Genomic DNA, 15,642 nt, shown 5'->3' with positions numbered 1-15,642 from the left:
ATCAGCATAAACTCATCAGTTTGATGGCCTGGTGGAAGCTAGCTGTTCCAGAGCCTGTTGGTCCTGGCTTTTATGCTGTGGTACCATTTCCCGGATGGTAGAAGCCAGAACAGTTTGTGGTTGGGGTGACTTGGGTCCCCAACTATCCTTCAGGCCCTTTTTACACACCTGTATTTGTAAATGTCCTGAATAATGGGAAGTTCACATTTACAGTTGCGCTGGGCTGTCTACACCACTCTCTGTAGAGTCTTGTGATTGAGGGAAGTACAGTTCCCATATCAGGCAGCCAGTCAGAATGCTCTCAAATTGTGCCCCCGTAGAAAGTTCTTATGATTTGGGATATTGACTGAGGATTCATTAAAGACAGGTTACAAGGATTCTCTTGTTAATGATTAATACCTGGCATTTGTGGTACATGTTACTGGTTACTTAACTGCTCACATCTGATTGCTAGAAGGTTCGACTGTATGCAGAAAGCTGAAAACCGCCTTTGTTATCAGTTTTAATGCCACTCTCAAATACTGCCTTGATGTCAAAGATAGAAAGCTCACCACTTAAAATTCAGCTCTCATGGCAAAGCATTGAAACATATGATCCTTTTGTTTTTTTAAAAGGCAGAACTAAGACAACTTGCAGCGTACCCTTCTGCAAACCTCCAAGGGATAGGCAGGCTAAAAAATTAGATAATGGTGATGTACATTTCTGCTGCTACTATACAAATGTCCTTGTTTTGAGCTGTTACATCCATTCCAAATTCATCCCATTTAGTGCAATTATATAGCAACACAAGATAAGAGTGTCTTTCATGCTATTCAAGAATTTACCTCCAGAAGGCTGATACAGTGGTTACTCTTAGCTAATGCATTCATGGACAGAATTTATTTTGCAATAGCCAGAATGGTAAAGATGAGGTTAGGTTCTGAAAATGTCTTCGACTGAAATAGTAACTGCTTCTCTTTCCACAGATGTTGTTTGACTGGCCGAGTTCAATTTACTATCAGAGAATTTACCATCAATCTGAAATTCTTGCTCTTTGCAGACATCCATGAAAATAGAAGAGAACCTCAAAGAATGAATGACAGAAAAAAAACCGATGGAACCCCAAAGCCCCTCTCCCCATTCCCAAGCATCGACCCTCCCCCACTTATTTCAGCAGGTACCTACCAAACAATAGCAAAGCCCCCAAAGAGAGACCATGATCTGCAGCTCAACAAAAAAAAGTGTTCACCTGACAATTTGACCTACAACAGCCTTTCTCCCTCACTTCCACAGTGAGAAGCTAGACCAACAAACAGGTCACTGTTATGATGTTAGCCTAGCATTTGTACTTGTTTTGTTTGTGTTAGCTTGCTGACCATCAGTTATTCCCCGTGTTGTCAGCTAAGCTGATTGGAAGTTAACCAGATCAGGTAACAGGCGGAGTTACCAAACCCCATTGCTACATTCAGCACTCCTTTCACACATAGCTCAGCATGAAGGAACACTGACCCATCACTTGAAGGAGGATGGTAGGTGACAATCAGGTTTCCAAGTGCTGCTCTGACCTGATACCATGGGATTTGGAATTAATATGAAGCACTCACAGGGCTACTTAGTCCCATTCTTACATCGGTGTACCACCTCTGCTGGTGGTAGGACAAGACATATTTAGAAATTGTGGTGGTGCAGTCTTATTTAGTCATACTTGGAGAATCATGCCTGTCAGATACACATAAAACAGCCTGACGGTCTAACATACTGTTGGACAGATTTCCTGTTTTAGTTATCAGACTCCAGATGACTCTGCAAGGAGAGAAAATTTACGTTGAGAATTTCACATTTCTAAATGCATATTGATGATCTGGATGTGTCTTTTGGGTACAATTTCCAAATCTACAGATGACCCAGAACTCTGAGGGATAGTGAACAGTGATGGTAGTGGGTGGGTGGAATGAGTCAATAGGTAATGAGAAATGTGACATGCTCTATCCTGGGTGCCATGGTAACACAGCAGTTAGCATGACGCTATTATAGTTCGGAATGTCGGAATTTGGAGTTCAATTCTGGCATCCTCTGTAAAGGGATTGGATGCTCTCCCTGTGGAACATGTGGGTTTCCTTCCACAGTCCAAAATTGGACAGGTTAGGGTTAACAAGTTGTAGACATGCTAGGGTTGGTGTCAGAAGCACAGCAACATTGGTGAGCTGCCTCCAGCATATCCTTTGACAAACGACACATTTAATTGTATGTTTTGATGTACATGTGACAAGTAAGGTTAATCTTTGTCTTCAGCAAATGCTAAGATATTGTAAGCAAAGAAAAAGTCCAATGCAAAACACAAAGAAAATATCAAATCTCGAATTAAACTGACAAAATCATGGAATTTAATTGGGCAAACTTGCTCAGAATCAGATCCAACGAATAGCTTGTTGAACTTGAAATAAGGAAACCAAAATTTCAGACTTCTCCAAAATTCATTGACAGAAAACCGTTATAGAGCCATTAAAAATGTGCAACTTGAACTAATTTGTAGACACACTGCCAGAATTTAAATCCATTATAATACATGCACACATATTTATCGATGGAAAAGAATAGCCACTCTGGAAACTAATCTTTGGAAAATATGTAACTAAATCCAAAAAAAAGCATTCCTCAGCATATACACAAGATTCAGAGGAGTGAAGTAATGGAAAAAAATCCAGACAATTTATTTCAATGTTTCATTGGGGAAATTGAATGAACAATATAGATCTACTCCAGATGCAAAGGCTTTTTGATAATTGTTCATCATCCTATTTTCTTTCTTGCCTTCCCTATCTCCATTCAATTCTGATTCAAGCCTGTGCCCCCCAGCTATGTGGAGTACTTCACCATGTCTTCAACCTCAGCCTGAGTCTCCAGAGGGTTCCTGTGCTGTGGAAGACATCCTGCCTCGTTCCTGTACCGAAGACGCCGTGCCCCAGTGGCTCCAATGACTATAGACCGGTGGCATTGACCTCCCACATCATGAAGACCCTGGAGAGACTTGTTCTAGAGCAGCTTCTTACACTTAGACCCCCTCCAGTTCACCTACCAGCCCCGAATAGGAATTGAAGATGCCATCGTCTACCTGCTGAACCGTGTCTATGCCCACCTGGACAAGCCGGCGAACACTGTGAGGGTCAAGTTTTTTGACATCTCCAGTGCGTTCAAACACCACCCGCCCTACTCTGCTGGGTGAGAAGCTGACAGTGATGCAGGTGGATGCTTCCCTGGTGTCATGGATTATTGATTACCTGACTGGCAGACCACAGTACGTGTGCTTGCAACACTGTGTGTCAGACAGAGTGGTCAGCAGCACTGGGGCTCCACAGGGGACTGTCCTGTCTCCCTTTCTCTTTACCATCTACACCTCGGACTTCAACTACTGCACAGAGTCTTGCCATCTTCAGAAGTTTTCTGATGACTCTGCCATAGTTGGATGCATCAGCAAGGGAGATGAGGCGGAGTACAGGGCTATGGTGGGAAACTTTGTCACATGGTGTGAGCAGAATCATCTGCAGCTTAATGTGAAAAAGACTAAGGAGCTGGTGGTGGACCTGAGGAGGGCTAAGGCACTGGTGACCCGTTTCCATCCAAGGGGTCAGTGTGGACATGGTGGAGGATTACAAATACCTGGGGATACGAATTGATAATAATTGGTGCGACTGTAACGAAACCCAATTTCCCTCGAGATCAATAAAGTATGTCTGTCTGTCTGTCTTTTGATGAATAATTATTTCTATAATATCACTATGCTTTCTTCAACACTGCAATACATGTTATGAGTTCAGACCAGGACCAAACTGTCCTATAGTGGGGAAGTCCAAGACCGAAGGTCACAGCCTCAGAATGGAGGGACATCCTTTCAGAACAGAAATGAGGAGCAATTTCTTTAGCCAGAGGATGGTGAATCTGGGGAATTAATTGCCACAGACAGCTGTGGAGGCCAAGTCATTTGGTATATTTAAAGTAAAAGTCAATAAGTTCTTGATTAGTAAGGGCATCAAAGGTCACGGTGAGAAGGCAGGAGAATGGTGTTGAGAGGGATAATAAATCAGCCATGATGGAATGACAGAGCAGAACTAAAGGGTCAAATGGCATAATTCTGCTTCTCTGTCTTATATCTCAAATTTAACCAGTCACTTATTTTCCTTCAACACACAGCAAATTTAAATTCATCGAAAAACTTCAATGCATGCATCCTAATCTGCACCAAGTCACATTAGCCCTTCACCCAGAATTGTTGACCTACAGTTGTTCATGTTAGGGCAAAAAGTCAATTTTAAAACTGCAATGCTGGCTCCTTCTCCTGCCTTAACAGTTTATTCAGCTCCATGGCCTTATGGTACCCCAGTCCAGGAATTATCATTTAACCACGGGTATCGCAGTTTTAGTTTCCTCAGATCTAAGCTCGGGAATTCCCTCCATAAGCCATTTTCCCCTTCAGTCCTAATAGGTTTTTGTGGCTGAAGGTCAAATTTAATCCAACTCCATTTACAAACCTTATGGTCCTTATATGCAATTGCTCTCACTGATGCCAAAAACTCAGAAAAATTTTTAAAATACAAGAAATTCTGCAGATGCTGGAAATCCAGAGTAATACAACTACAATTTTATTCTAACCCTACAGTGAGAGAGAAGTTGATTTTTTTTTTAGTGTAACACACTCAAAATGCTGGAGGAACTCAGCAGGTCAGACATTTTAGAACATAGAATAGTACAGCACATTACAGGCCCTTCGGCCCACAATGTTGTGCCGACCCTCAAACCCTGCCTCCCATATAACCCCCCACCTTAAATTCCTCCATATACCTGTCTAGTAGACTCTTAAATTTCACTAGTGTATCTGCCTGCACCACTGACTCAGGCAGTGCATTCCACACACCAACCACTCTCTGAGTGAAAAACCTTTCTCTAATATCCCCCTTGAACTTCCCTCCCCTTACCTTAAAGCCATGTCCTCCTGTACTGAGCAGTGGTGCCCTGGGGAAGAGACACTGGCTGACCACTCTGTGAATTTCTCTTAATATCTTGTACACCTCTATCATGTCTCCTCTCATCCTCCTTCTCTCCAAAGAGTAAAGCCCTAGCTCCCTTAATCTCTGATCATAATCCATGCTCTCTAAACCAGGTAGCATCCTGGTAAATTTCCTCTGTACCCTTTCCAATGCTTCCACATCCTTCCTATAGTGAGGCGACCAGAACTGGACACAGTACTCCAAGTGTGGCCTAACTAGAGTTTTATAGAACTGCATCATTACATCGCGTCTCTTAAACTCTATCCATCGACTTATGAAAGCTAACACCCTATAAGCTTTCTTAACTACCCTATCTACCTGTGAGGCAACTTTCAGGAATCTGTGGACTTGTAAACCCAGATCCCTCTGCTCCTCCACACTACCAAGTATCCTGCCATTTACTTTATACTCTGCCTTGGAGTTTGTCCTTCCAAAGTGTACCACCTCACACTTCTCCGGGTTGAACTCCATCTGCCACTTCTCAGCCCACTTCTGCATCCTATCAATGTCTCTCTGCAATCTTCAACAATCCTCTACACTATCTACACCACCACCAATCTTTGTGTCATCTGCAAACTTGCCAACTCACCCTTCTACTCCCTCATCCAGGTTGTTAATAAAAATCACAAAAAGTAGAGGTCCCAGAACAGATCCTTGTGGGACACTAGTCACAACCCTCCAATCTGAATGTACTCCCTCTACCACAACCCTCTGCCTTTTGCAGGCAAGCCAATTGTGAATCCACCTGGCCAAACTTCCCTGGATCCCATGCCTTCTGACTTTCTGAATAAGCCTACCATGTGGAACCTTGTCAAATGCCTTACTAAAATCCATGTAGATCACATCCACTGCACTACCCTCATCTATATGCCTGGTCACCTCCTCAAAGAACTCTATCAGGCTTGATAGGCACAATCTGCCCTTCACAAAGCCATGCTGACTGTCCCTGATCAGACCATGATTCTCTAAATGCCCATAGATCCTATCTCTAAGAATCTTTTCCAACAGCTTTCCCACCACAGACGTAAGGCTCACTGGTCTATAATTACCTGGACTATCCCTACTACCTTTTTTGAACAAGGGGACAACATTCGCCTCCCTCCAATCCTCCGGTACCATTCCCGTGGACAACGAGGACATAAAGATCCTAGCCAGAGGTTCAGCAATCTCTTCCCTTGCCTCGTGGAGCAGCCTGGGGAATATTCCGTCAGGCCCCGGGGACTTATCCGTCCTAATGTATTTTAACAACTCCGACACCTCCTCTCCCTTAACATCAACATGCTCCAGAACATCAACCTCATTCATATTGTCCTCACCGTCATCAAGTTCCCTTTCAGTGGTGAATACCGAAGAGAAGTATTCATTGAGGATCTCGCTCACTTCCACAGCCTCCAGGCACATCTTCCCACTTTCATCTCTAACCGGTCCTACCTTCACTCCTGTCATCCTTTTGTTTTTCACATAACTGAAGAATGCCTTGGGGTTTTCCTTTACCCTACTCGCCAAGGTCTTCTCATGCCCCCTTCTTGCTCTCCTCAGCCCCTTCTTAAGCTCCTTTCTTGCTACCCTATATTCCTCAATAGACCCATCTGATCCTTGCTTCCTAAACCTCATGTACGCTGCCTTCTTCCACCTGACTAGATTTTCCACTTCACTTGTCACCCATGGTTCCTTCACCCTACCATTCTTTATCTTCCTCACCGGGACAAATTTATCCCTAACATCCTGCAAGAGATTCTTAAACATCGAACACATGTCCATAGTACATTTCCCTGCAAAAACATCATCCCAGTTCACACCTGCAAGTTCTAGCCTTATAGTCTCATAATTTGCCCTTCCCCAATTAAAAATTTTCCTGTCCTCTCTGATTCTATCCATGATAATGCTAAAGGTCAGGGAGCGGTGATCACTGTCCCCCAGATGCTCACCCGCTGACAGATTTGTGACCTGACCCGGTTCGTTACCTAATACTAGATCTAGTATTCCCCCTAGTTGGCCTGTCAACATACTGTGACAGGAATCCATCCTGGACACACTTAACAAACTCTGCCCCATCTAAACCCTTGGAACTAATCAAGTGCCAATCAATATTAGGGAAGTTAAAGTCACCCATGATAACAACCCTGTTATTTTTGCACCTTTCCAAAATCTGCCTCCCAATCTGCTCCTCGGTATCTCTGCTGCTACCAGGGGGCCTATAGAATACCCCCAGTAGAGTAACAGCTCCCTTCCTGTTCCTGACTTCCACCCATACTGACTCAAAAGAGGATCCTGCTACATTACCCACCCTTTTATGAAGGATCTCGTCCCAAAACATCAATTCTATTCCTTTCCACTGATGCCATGTGACCAGCTGAGTTCATCCGGCATTTTGCATGCCTTACTCCAAAAGAAAAATCAACTCCTCTCTCGCACTTCAGGGTTAAAAGGCAGCACCTCTATTTTCACAGGAGATTGTGAAGATTCGGCATGATAACTAAAACATTAACAACTTCTACAGATGTGCAGTGGAGAATGTATAGACTGGCTGCATTCCAGCCTGGTATGGAAACACCAATGCCTTTGAACGGAAAATCCTACAAAAGGTAGTGGATTCGGCCCTGTACATCACGGGTAAAGCCCTCCTAAACACTGAGCACATCTACGCGAAAGGCTGTTGTACAAATCAGCATCCATCATTAAGTAACAGAGATCCCCACCATTAGAGATCCTACCACCCACACCAAGCTCTTTTCTCACTGTTGCCATTAAGTAGAAGGTACTTGATAACCAGGTTCAAAAACCTGACAACCATCAGGCTCTTGAACAACGGGGACAATTGCACTTACTTGCACATCCATTGAGTTGTTCCCAAAACCAATTATCTCATTTTAAGGACACTTCATATTTTTATCTCATGTTCTTGTTACTTATTGCTGTTTATTCATATTTGGATTTGCAGTTTGTTGCCTTCTGCACTCTAGTTGATCCTGTTACACTCACTATTCCATAGATTTGCTGATTATGCTTGCAAGAAAATGTATCTCGGGTTGATAATGGCGACATAAATGTACTTTGATAATAAAACTTACTTATAACTTTTGAAATAAAGCTTGTAGGTGTTCTAGAATTTAAACCAAAATCAGGAACATAACAGGAATGAACCAATTACCATGCAATAAGGCTCCGTGATCTATGTACAGAAAAATGCAACTTTAATTTTATCCCAAAAACTGAACTGATAAAATTCTATTTTCTTGCCTTCTTCAAAACCAGATCCAACAGTGATAGCTGTTTCAACAACATTTAATGGAATCAAAGCTACCGGTTCACACACTATAAATTGTATTTGAGTTGATGCAATAAGATTTAGTTTACAGAAAAAAATAGAATTAAAATCAGTGAACTGTACAATTCTCAAGTTAATTTGTAAACAAGGATACAGAATTTATATATCACAATGCCAAAGAGATAAAACAACATGGATTAGACCAAATCACAACACATAGTTCTGCTCATAGTAAGCACACTGGAGAAGGCTTAAGAATTGCAAGGATAATGATTTGAAAGATCAGAAGAATCAGCAAAGATTAAAAGAGCTCAAATCTTTAGAAAAAAGTATTTTTAAATGTTGAAAAGGTTTGAAACTGTGGAAACAAAAGTGGGCTGTAAATATCACTGAAAAGCAGAAAAACTTGAGATGCTTAAAATCTGAAGAACCAGAAAGACAGTATGGTTGGAGTGGAAAGCAGTTAATATTTCAGGTCAATTAACTTTCATCACAATGGTTACAGTTCTATTGAACAATAAGGATTCTAACTTTATTCCTCTCATCAGATGATACAATAACGCAGTATTTTCTGTTTGCTTTCTCTGAATGATTGCCCGAATGCTGTAAACCCCTTAATAAAAATGTCAAATGACACTCAAGATATTTTTAAGCAAGATCAAGGTCGGGCTTTAAAAAACACAATGTGTGACGACGTTATAGAATGGGTGTGGGCATTACCTCAAACTCTGGAACTGACCTTTCTAAAGAAATGAGCTGCACCTGTTTCCTGCCCCAGTTTAAAAACCCCTGCCAGACTTGGTCTCTCATTTTAATGTGAGAATATTTGCCTGAAGGTATCAAATAAGGCTCTGGGAACACAAAGGCTATCGCCCAGTAACTTTTTCACCAACTTTCATCGGAGTGGCAAAAGCGGTGCAGCGCCAATCTAACTTGATGAATCGTCCAGCTTCGGCCCGCCCCTACATGTGTGGAGAGGCGCAAAATGGGCAGTTGACTGCCTCTCCATTGGTCAGGGTCGCGTCAATCAGCACCCCAGTGTTAGGCTTCGCTCAGGAATTCGCCTCAGCTTCTGGGCCCGGCCGAATATACGTTTGTTTACTCCCCACTCCCACTAACACCAACCCACTCCGTTTCTTTTACCTGAAAGGGATTTATGTCCACTGGATCCGCGAACGGATTAGCGTCGAACTCCGACATTATGCTCTTTTAAAGTTTACAAACTCTTCTTGCCCCCACCCCCCCAGTTGCTCGAGTTGACTTCCTTGTGCCGAGAAGCAGCCCGGGTCTCGGGAGTGCGCACGCGTAAAAACCCGCCCGCCGATGCCAGCCGCCTCCGACTGTGACGTCACAAATAGAGGGCGGGGCCTCGCCACGAAGACGTCACACTCCGGCGAGCGTCTTTATTCGTAGTACCTGTACTGGAGTTGGAGGTGCCAACTTGACAGCTAGTCGCCAGGTGTCTCAAACGCTGAGAAATGTATAGAATGTAAAGGAACGAGAGTCAACGCCTGGATGTTTATTGTTAATAATTTTTATTTTATTGTAAATAACTCTTTAATCCTTGTCTAAAGTTTGAGAGTCAATGAATGGTTCTTTTGTAAACATTTGAATACAATATGTAAACATATTGTAAAAATTTGAATAGGAACAGAGAGCCAACGCATAATTTATTGTAAATAACTTTATTTATTGTATAAGGATTCAGATTTAACGAATGTTTTTTTTCTATGTAAATAACTTTATTTTGTAATATTCCTGAATAAAGTATTTTTGGGAAAAAAACAACGGCGCCCTTCAGAGCCTTTTGGCAGACCGATGCAATAAAGCGACTATCTTGCACGATTTCTCATCGACATATTTATGCAGATATCAGCAGCAGGATCCAACAGTACTTCGCTGAGTGGTTGGAAGACTGGTGCAATGAAGGATATTTTGGGAAACAGTTTGCAGGTTGTAAAATAAAAGGCAAGATACTTCTCGCCTATATTGCAGCAACTATTTTACAGCAAGACCAACAATCATTTGTTAAGCAATTGGAAGACTGATGCAATAAAGGAACTTTGGGAAGTAGTTTGCAATCTTGCCACAAATCTTTACCGCACATTCATTTGTTAAGTATTGTCTTGTCTTGTCCATACTGCACCAACTGCCGCCACTGGGTTATAAACGTGCAGAAGCAGTGTATGGTTAAGTGCCTTGCTCAAGGACACACACAGTACCTCGGCCTGAACGACCTTCAGATCGCTAACCCAAAGCACTTGGCCACACGCCAACAGATTTATCCCAAATCTACCTTCATTGCTATGTCATCCCACTTATGCACAACAGACTCTCATAAATGACAATGAGAAAATAACCAAGAATCTTTTATTTGTTTGATAAGCAGCAAAACATACACAACTAGTATTATAAGATTTATTGTAATGTTGAATTGAATCAAAAATATGCAAATTCTGGAAATCTGCAACAAAAAGCAGTAAATTCCAGAAAAAATCTGTAAGTCAGGTAGCATTTGTGGAGAGCAAAACAAAACCAATGTTTCAGGAGAAAGCCTTATTACTTTTGATGAAAGGTCATTGACCTTACATTTATTTTCCCACTCCTTCAATGCTGCTTGATTTGCAGAGTTTCTGGCATTTTTGTTGTTTTGGCTTTTAGTGATGTTTGGAACCATATCATGCACAACACACTCCCCCAGACAGTATGTTACTGATTGCATTTTTTAAAAAAACTGATGTTGGTTGAGGAATAGGTATTGGCCAGGAGCCCAATTCTTCTTCACATCCATTTCAGAGAGCAGATCTCTGTTTAACCTCTTGATATTTCTTGGCAAAACAGCAATTCTGGTCTCTACCATAAAGTTGTTTTTCCAGCTACCAGTAAAATCCTCTGCTTTCCTTTCCTTAGATACTGTTTTATCTGTTGAGTATTCCCATCTGTTTCTTTTTTATTTCACTGCTTGATGTTTAATGTCATTTCCAGTATTCAAGAGTAAAGGAGAACAAAGTAATTGTTGCTCCAGATCCGATGCAGCACAAAAAACACAATAACCAATGCAAAAATATAAATATATAAGATAGCTTATATACTGTACATAGATTGTATGTCCATAAAGTGATTCCAGGATCAGGGGTGTCTGTAAATAAGGTGGATCTATCCACCAAGAATCTATATCGTCATCCCATGTCACATCGTTTTACCAACAGAGCTGCCCCGCCTCTGCTGCCTACCTGCCTGACTTTTCAATACAAGGGCGTTAAGCTCACAATTACGATCTTTCAGCTATGACTTGGAAATGCTCACAACATCATACCTGCCAGTCTCTAACTGCACTTCAAGATCATTCCACATCCTAAGTGCATTCAAATATAAAACCTTCAGTTCTGCATTCATCACCCTTTTTGGTTTTGACACCCTGGTACACATTAACTTATCCCACTGGCTACAATTTTGCTCTATCATCTGCCTCTTCTTCTTCACAGAATCTCTACACTCTCCATCTACGTGTATACCAACTGCTCCATCCTAAGCCCTGTCTCTCCAGTTCCCACCCCGTCAAAATAGTTTAAACCCTCCCCAACAACTCCAGCAAACCTCCCTACCAGGATATTGGTCCCCCCTCGGCTTTAGGTGTATAACCCGTCCTTTTAGTATAGGTCATACCTTTGCCAGAAGGGATCCCAATGATCCAGAAATCTGAAATCCTGCTCCCTGCACCAATTCCTTCAGCTTCAGCCATCTGCCAAGTCATCCCATTCTTACCCTCAATGGCAATTGGCATAGGCAGCAATCCAGAGATTACTACCCTGGAGGTCCTGCTTTTCAGCATTCTGCCTAACTCCCTAGTTACTCTCTTCATGACTTCCTACTTATGTCATTGGTATGAATATATACCACGACTCCCGGCAGTTCATCCTCCCCCTTTACAAACCTGATCCTTGACTCTGGCACCTGGGAGGCAACATGCCATCTGGGTGTCCCTTTCTTGTCCGCAGAATCTGCTTTTTTCTCCTCTAATTATGAAATCCCCTAACATAACTGCACTCCTCTTCTCTCCCATCCCTTCCCTTCTGAGGCACAAAGCCAGACTCAGTGCTAGAGACCCAAATGCTGCAGGTTCCCTCTAGTAGGACCCCTCCCCCTCGCAAGTGTATCCAAAGTGGTATACGTATCATTCAGGGGAACAGACACAGAGGTCAGGAATACTCTGCACTGTCTGTCTATTCACTTCCCTTCTCCTGACAGTCACTCAGAGACCTGCCTTCTGCAACCTAGGGGTGACTACCTCCCTGTAGCTCCTATCTATCACCTCCTCATTCTCCCATATGAACCGAAGATCATAAGCTGCAGCTCCAGTTCCTTAACATGGCTTCTAATAAGCTTGATGCACTTTGTGCAGATGCAGTTATCAGGGAGACTGGAGGTCTTCTGTATTTCCCACATCTCACACAAGGAACATGCCATCACTTCTGGATCCATTCTCAGTGCACTAGCTATGTATTTTTTCTTTCTTTTTCAATCTTTTTATTAATTAAAAAGTACATATATATATAAACAAGAGAATTACCTCAAATACCTATATCGATAACAATTCATATAAAAGGTAAAATAAACATTGTCAAGATCATACATAATATTAATCTAATAGTATTTAATAAAGAATAAGATAATCGATTCTCCTCTTATTATTCCATGAAAAGAAAAAAAAGAAACTTTTATAATTTTTATATATGTATAAAAACACACTAAACAAAAACAAAAAAGAGAGAAGAAAAAAAGGAACTGGGCAGCTCATACTGAGAGTGAAAGCAAGAAAAAAAGAAACTTTCTGATCATTCTCAGTGCACTAGCTATGTACTAATAGGGGGAAAAACCTTACTAGAAACTTTCTTACTTAGTTAGAGCTTCGTCTGCCTGTGCTTGCCCAAGCCTGTTGAGCCAAAGCCAGATCACTCTAACAACGCCCCACTCCAACAATGGCAGCTCTGCTTACATCTCCTTATTTTTTATTGACACTACGCTGATTGCCACCCATCGAGGAGAGAACCAGGTGGAGAAGGTACGAGCTTCTTACAGTTTTGGGGTTACTGTATGTTACTAAGCATATAATAGGGCAGACTCGGTTAATAATCAAGAGACACAAATTCCAATCCCAAAGCAGCTAAGAATGTAAATTCAATCAATTTATTAAAGTTGATGGGAATTTATATATCAAAAGAAGCTCATAATTCATGGAAACCATGAAAACACTGGATAGTTATGAAATTCAGCTGGTTCACATCCTTTAGGAAAAGTAATTTGCCGACTTTAATGTGTCTGGACTAACAACAATATTGTTAATTCAGAACTAACTTAGCAAACCATCCAGAGCTAAATTATTATAGACCTTTAAAGCATGGCTACAATAGTTCAAGGTGATTCACCAACCCTTTACAAGATCAAACCAGTTGGGCAGTAAACTGTTGATTGTCTGGGTTCTCTCAGTAGCCACCCATTTTAATTCTACTTCCCATTCCCATATGTCCATCCATGTCCTCCTCCACTGTCGTGATGAGGCCACACTTAGGTTGGAGGAACAACACTTGATATTCCATTTGGGTAGCCTCCAACCTGATGGCATGAACATCGATTTCTCAAACTTCTGGTAATCCCTCCCAAACCCCCCTCTTCATTTTCCATTCCCTTTTCCCTCTCTCACCTCATCTCCTTGCCCGCCCATCACTTCCCTCCGGTGCTCTTCCCCCCCCCCCCCTTTTTATTTCTTCCATGGCCTTCTGTCTCTTTCATCTATCAACTTTAAAGCTCTTTACTTCATCCCTCCCCCTCCACGTTTCATCTATCACCTGTAAGCTCTCTCCCCACACCCTACCTTTTAATTCTACTCCTTAGTTTTTTTTCTCTAGTCCTGCTGAAGGGTTTCATCCCAAAATGTTGACTGTACTTTTTCCCATAGAAGTTGCCCGGCCTGCTGAGTTCCTCCAGCACTTTGTGTGTGTTGCTCAGATTTCCAGTGTCTGCAGATTTTCTCTTGTTGGTGATTGTCTGGTGATGCACATACAAGGGTACAGTGAAAAACTTTTTTTTTGTGTACCATGCAGACAGATCCCTCCATTTGTAATTATATTGAGATAGGAAACAGGAAAACAGAATGCAGACTATAGTGCTGCAGAGAAAGTGCTGTGCAGGTAGACAAATAGGATGCAAGAACCATGATGAGTAGACTGAGAAACAGAGTGAGACTACGACATAACAGATTTGGGCGGCACGGTAGCACGATGCTTTACAGTTCCAGCAACCCGGTTAAAATGCCCACTGCCACTAGTAAGGAGTTTGTATGTTCTCCCCGTGACCATGTGGGTTTCCTCTGGGTGCTCCAATCTCTTCTCACATTCCGAAGACATACCGGCTGGTAGGTTAATTGTTCTTTGCATATTGTCCTAAGATTCTGCTAGGATTAAATTGGAGATTGCTGGGCAGCACAGCTCGAAGGGCCAACTCTGCGTTGTATATAATAACTAAATAAACAAAGAGTCTGGGATATGAAACTTTATCTCTATTTCTCTTTTCATAGATGCTGCCCAGGGGGCAGTACAGGGGGCCACACAGGGTACAGTAGATGTTGAGGTCTGACATGTCAGTCCATGGCCTCCTCTACTGCAGTGATGAGGCCACTCAAGTTGGAGAAGCAACATCTTATATTCCACCTTGGTAGCCTCCAACCCGGTGGCGTGAACATCAATTTACGGAACTTCTGATAATTCCCCCCCCCCCCCCACCCCTCTCCTTCACCATTCCCTATTCCCATTTCTCTCTCTCACCTTATCTCCTTACCTACCCATCTCCTCCCCCTTCCCTTTCTTCCTCGACTTACTGTCGTCTTTTATCAGTTTCCTCCTTCTGCAGCCCTTCATCTTTAACCAAACGATTCCCCAGCTCTTTTCCTCACCCCTCCACCTTGTTTCACCCATCAGTATCTACAAGAGAAAATCTGCAGATGCTGGAAATCCAAGCAACACACACAAAATGCTGGAGGAACTCAGCAGGCCAGGTAGCATCTACGGAAAAGAGTACAGTCGACGTTTCAGGCCGAGTCCTTTCGTCAGGACAGGGTCACCGATTACCTACTACCTTGTATTTTTTCCTGCCCTCACCCCACCTTCTTACTCTGACTTCTCATCTTTTTCTCTCCAAATCTATGAAGGATCTCGGCTGAAACGTCGACTGTTTATTCTTTTCCATAGATGCCTGGTCTGCTGAGTTCCTCCAGCATTTTGTGCATGTTACCTGCACGTTTCAACGTTAACCATACTTAAAATAAACTGCAATTCCCAGAATGCATTAAGAGACGCA

At 42.3% G+C, this 15,642-nt stretch overlaps 1 protein-coding gene across 1 annotated transcript in view; it reads right to left on the bottom strand.

The window, feature by feature from the left end:
- scamp2 (secretory carrier membrane protein 2) overlaps window positions 1-9,606 on the bottom strand; it is a 51,978-nt gene extending 42,372 nt beyond the window's left edge. The window contains exon 1 of the mRNA XM_073025517.1: window positions 9,433-9,606. Coding sequence (XP_072881618.1) covers window positions 9,433-9,489 — 57 coding nt within the window. The 5' untranslated portion in view covers window positions 9,490-9,606. The remainder of the gene's footprint in view (window positions 1-9,432) is intronic.
- Window positions 9,607-15,642: the final 6,036 nt, after the last annotated feature.

This window comes from Hemitrygon akajei, chromosome 21, assembly GCF_048418815.1.
Source record: "Hemitrygon akajei chromosome 21, sHemAka1.3, whole genome shotgun sequence".
Lineage (NCBI taxonomy): Eukaryota > Metazoa > Chordata > Chondrichthyes > Myliobatiformes > Dasyatidae > Hemitrygon > Hemitrygon akajei.
This window is presented reverse-complemented; position numbering and strand designations above follow the sequence as displayed.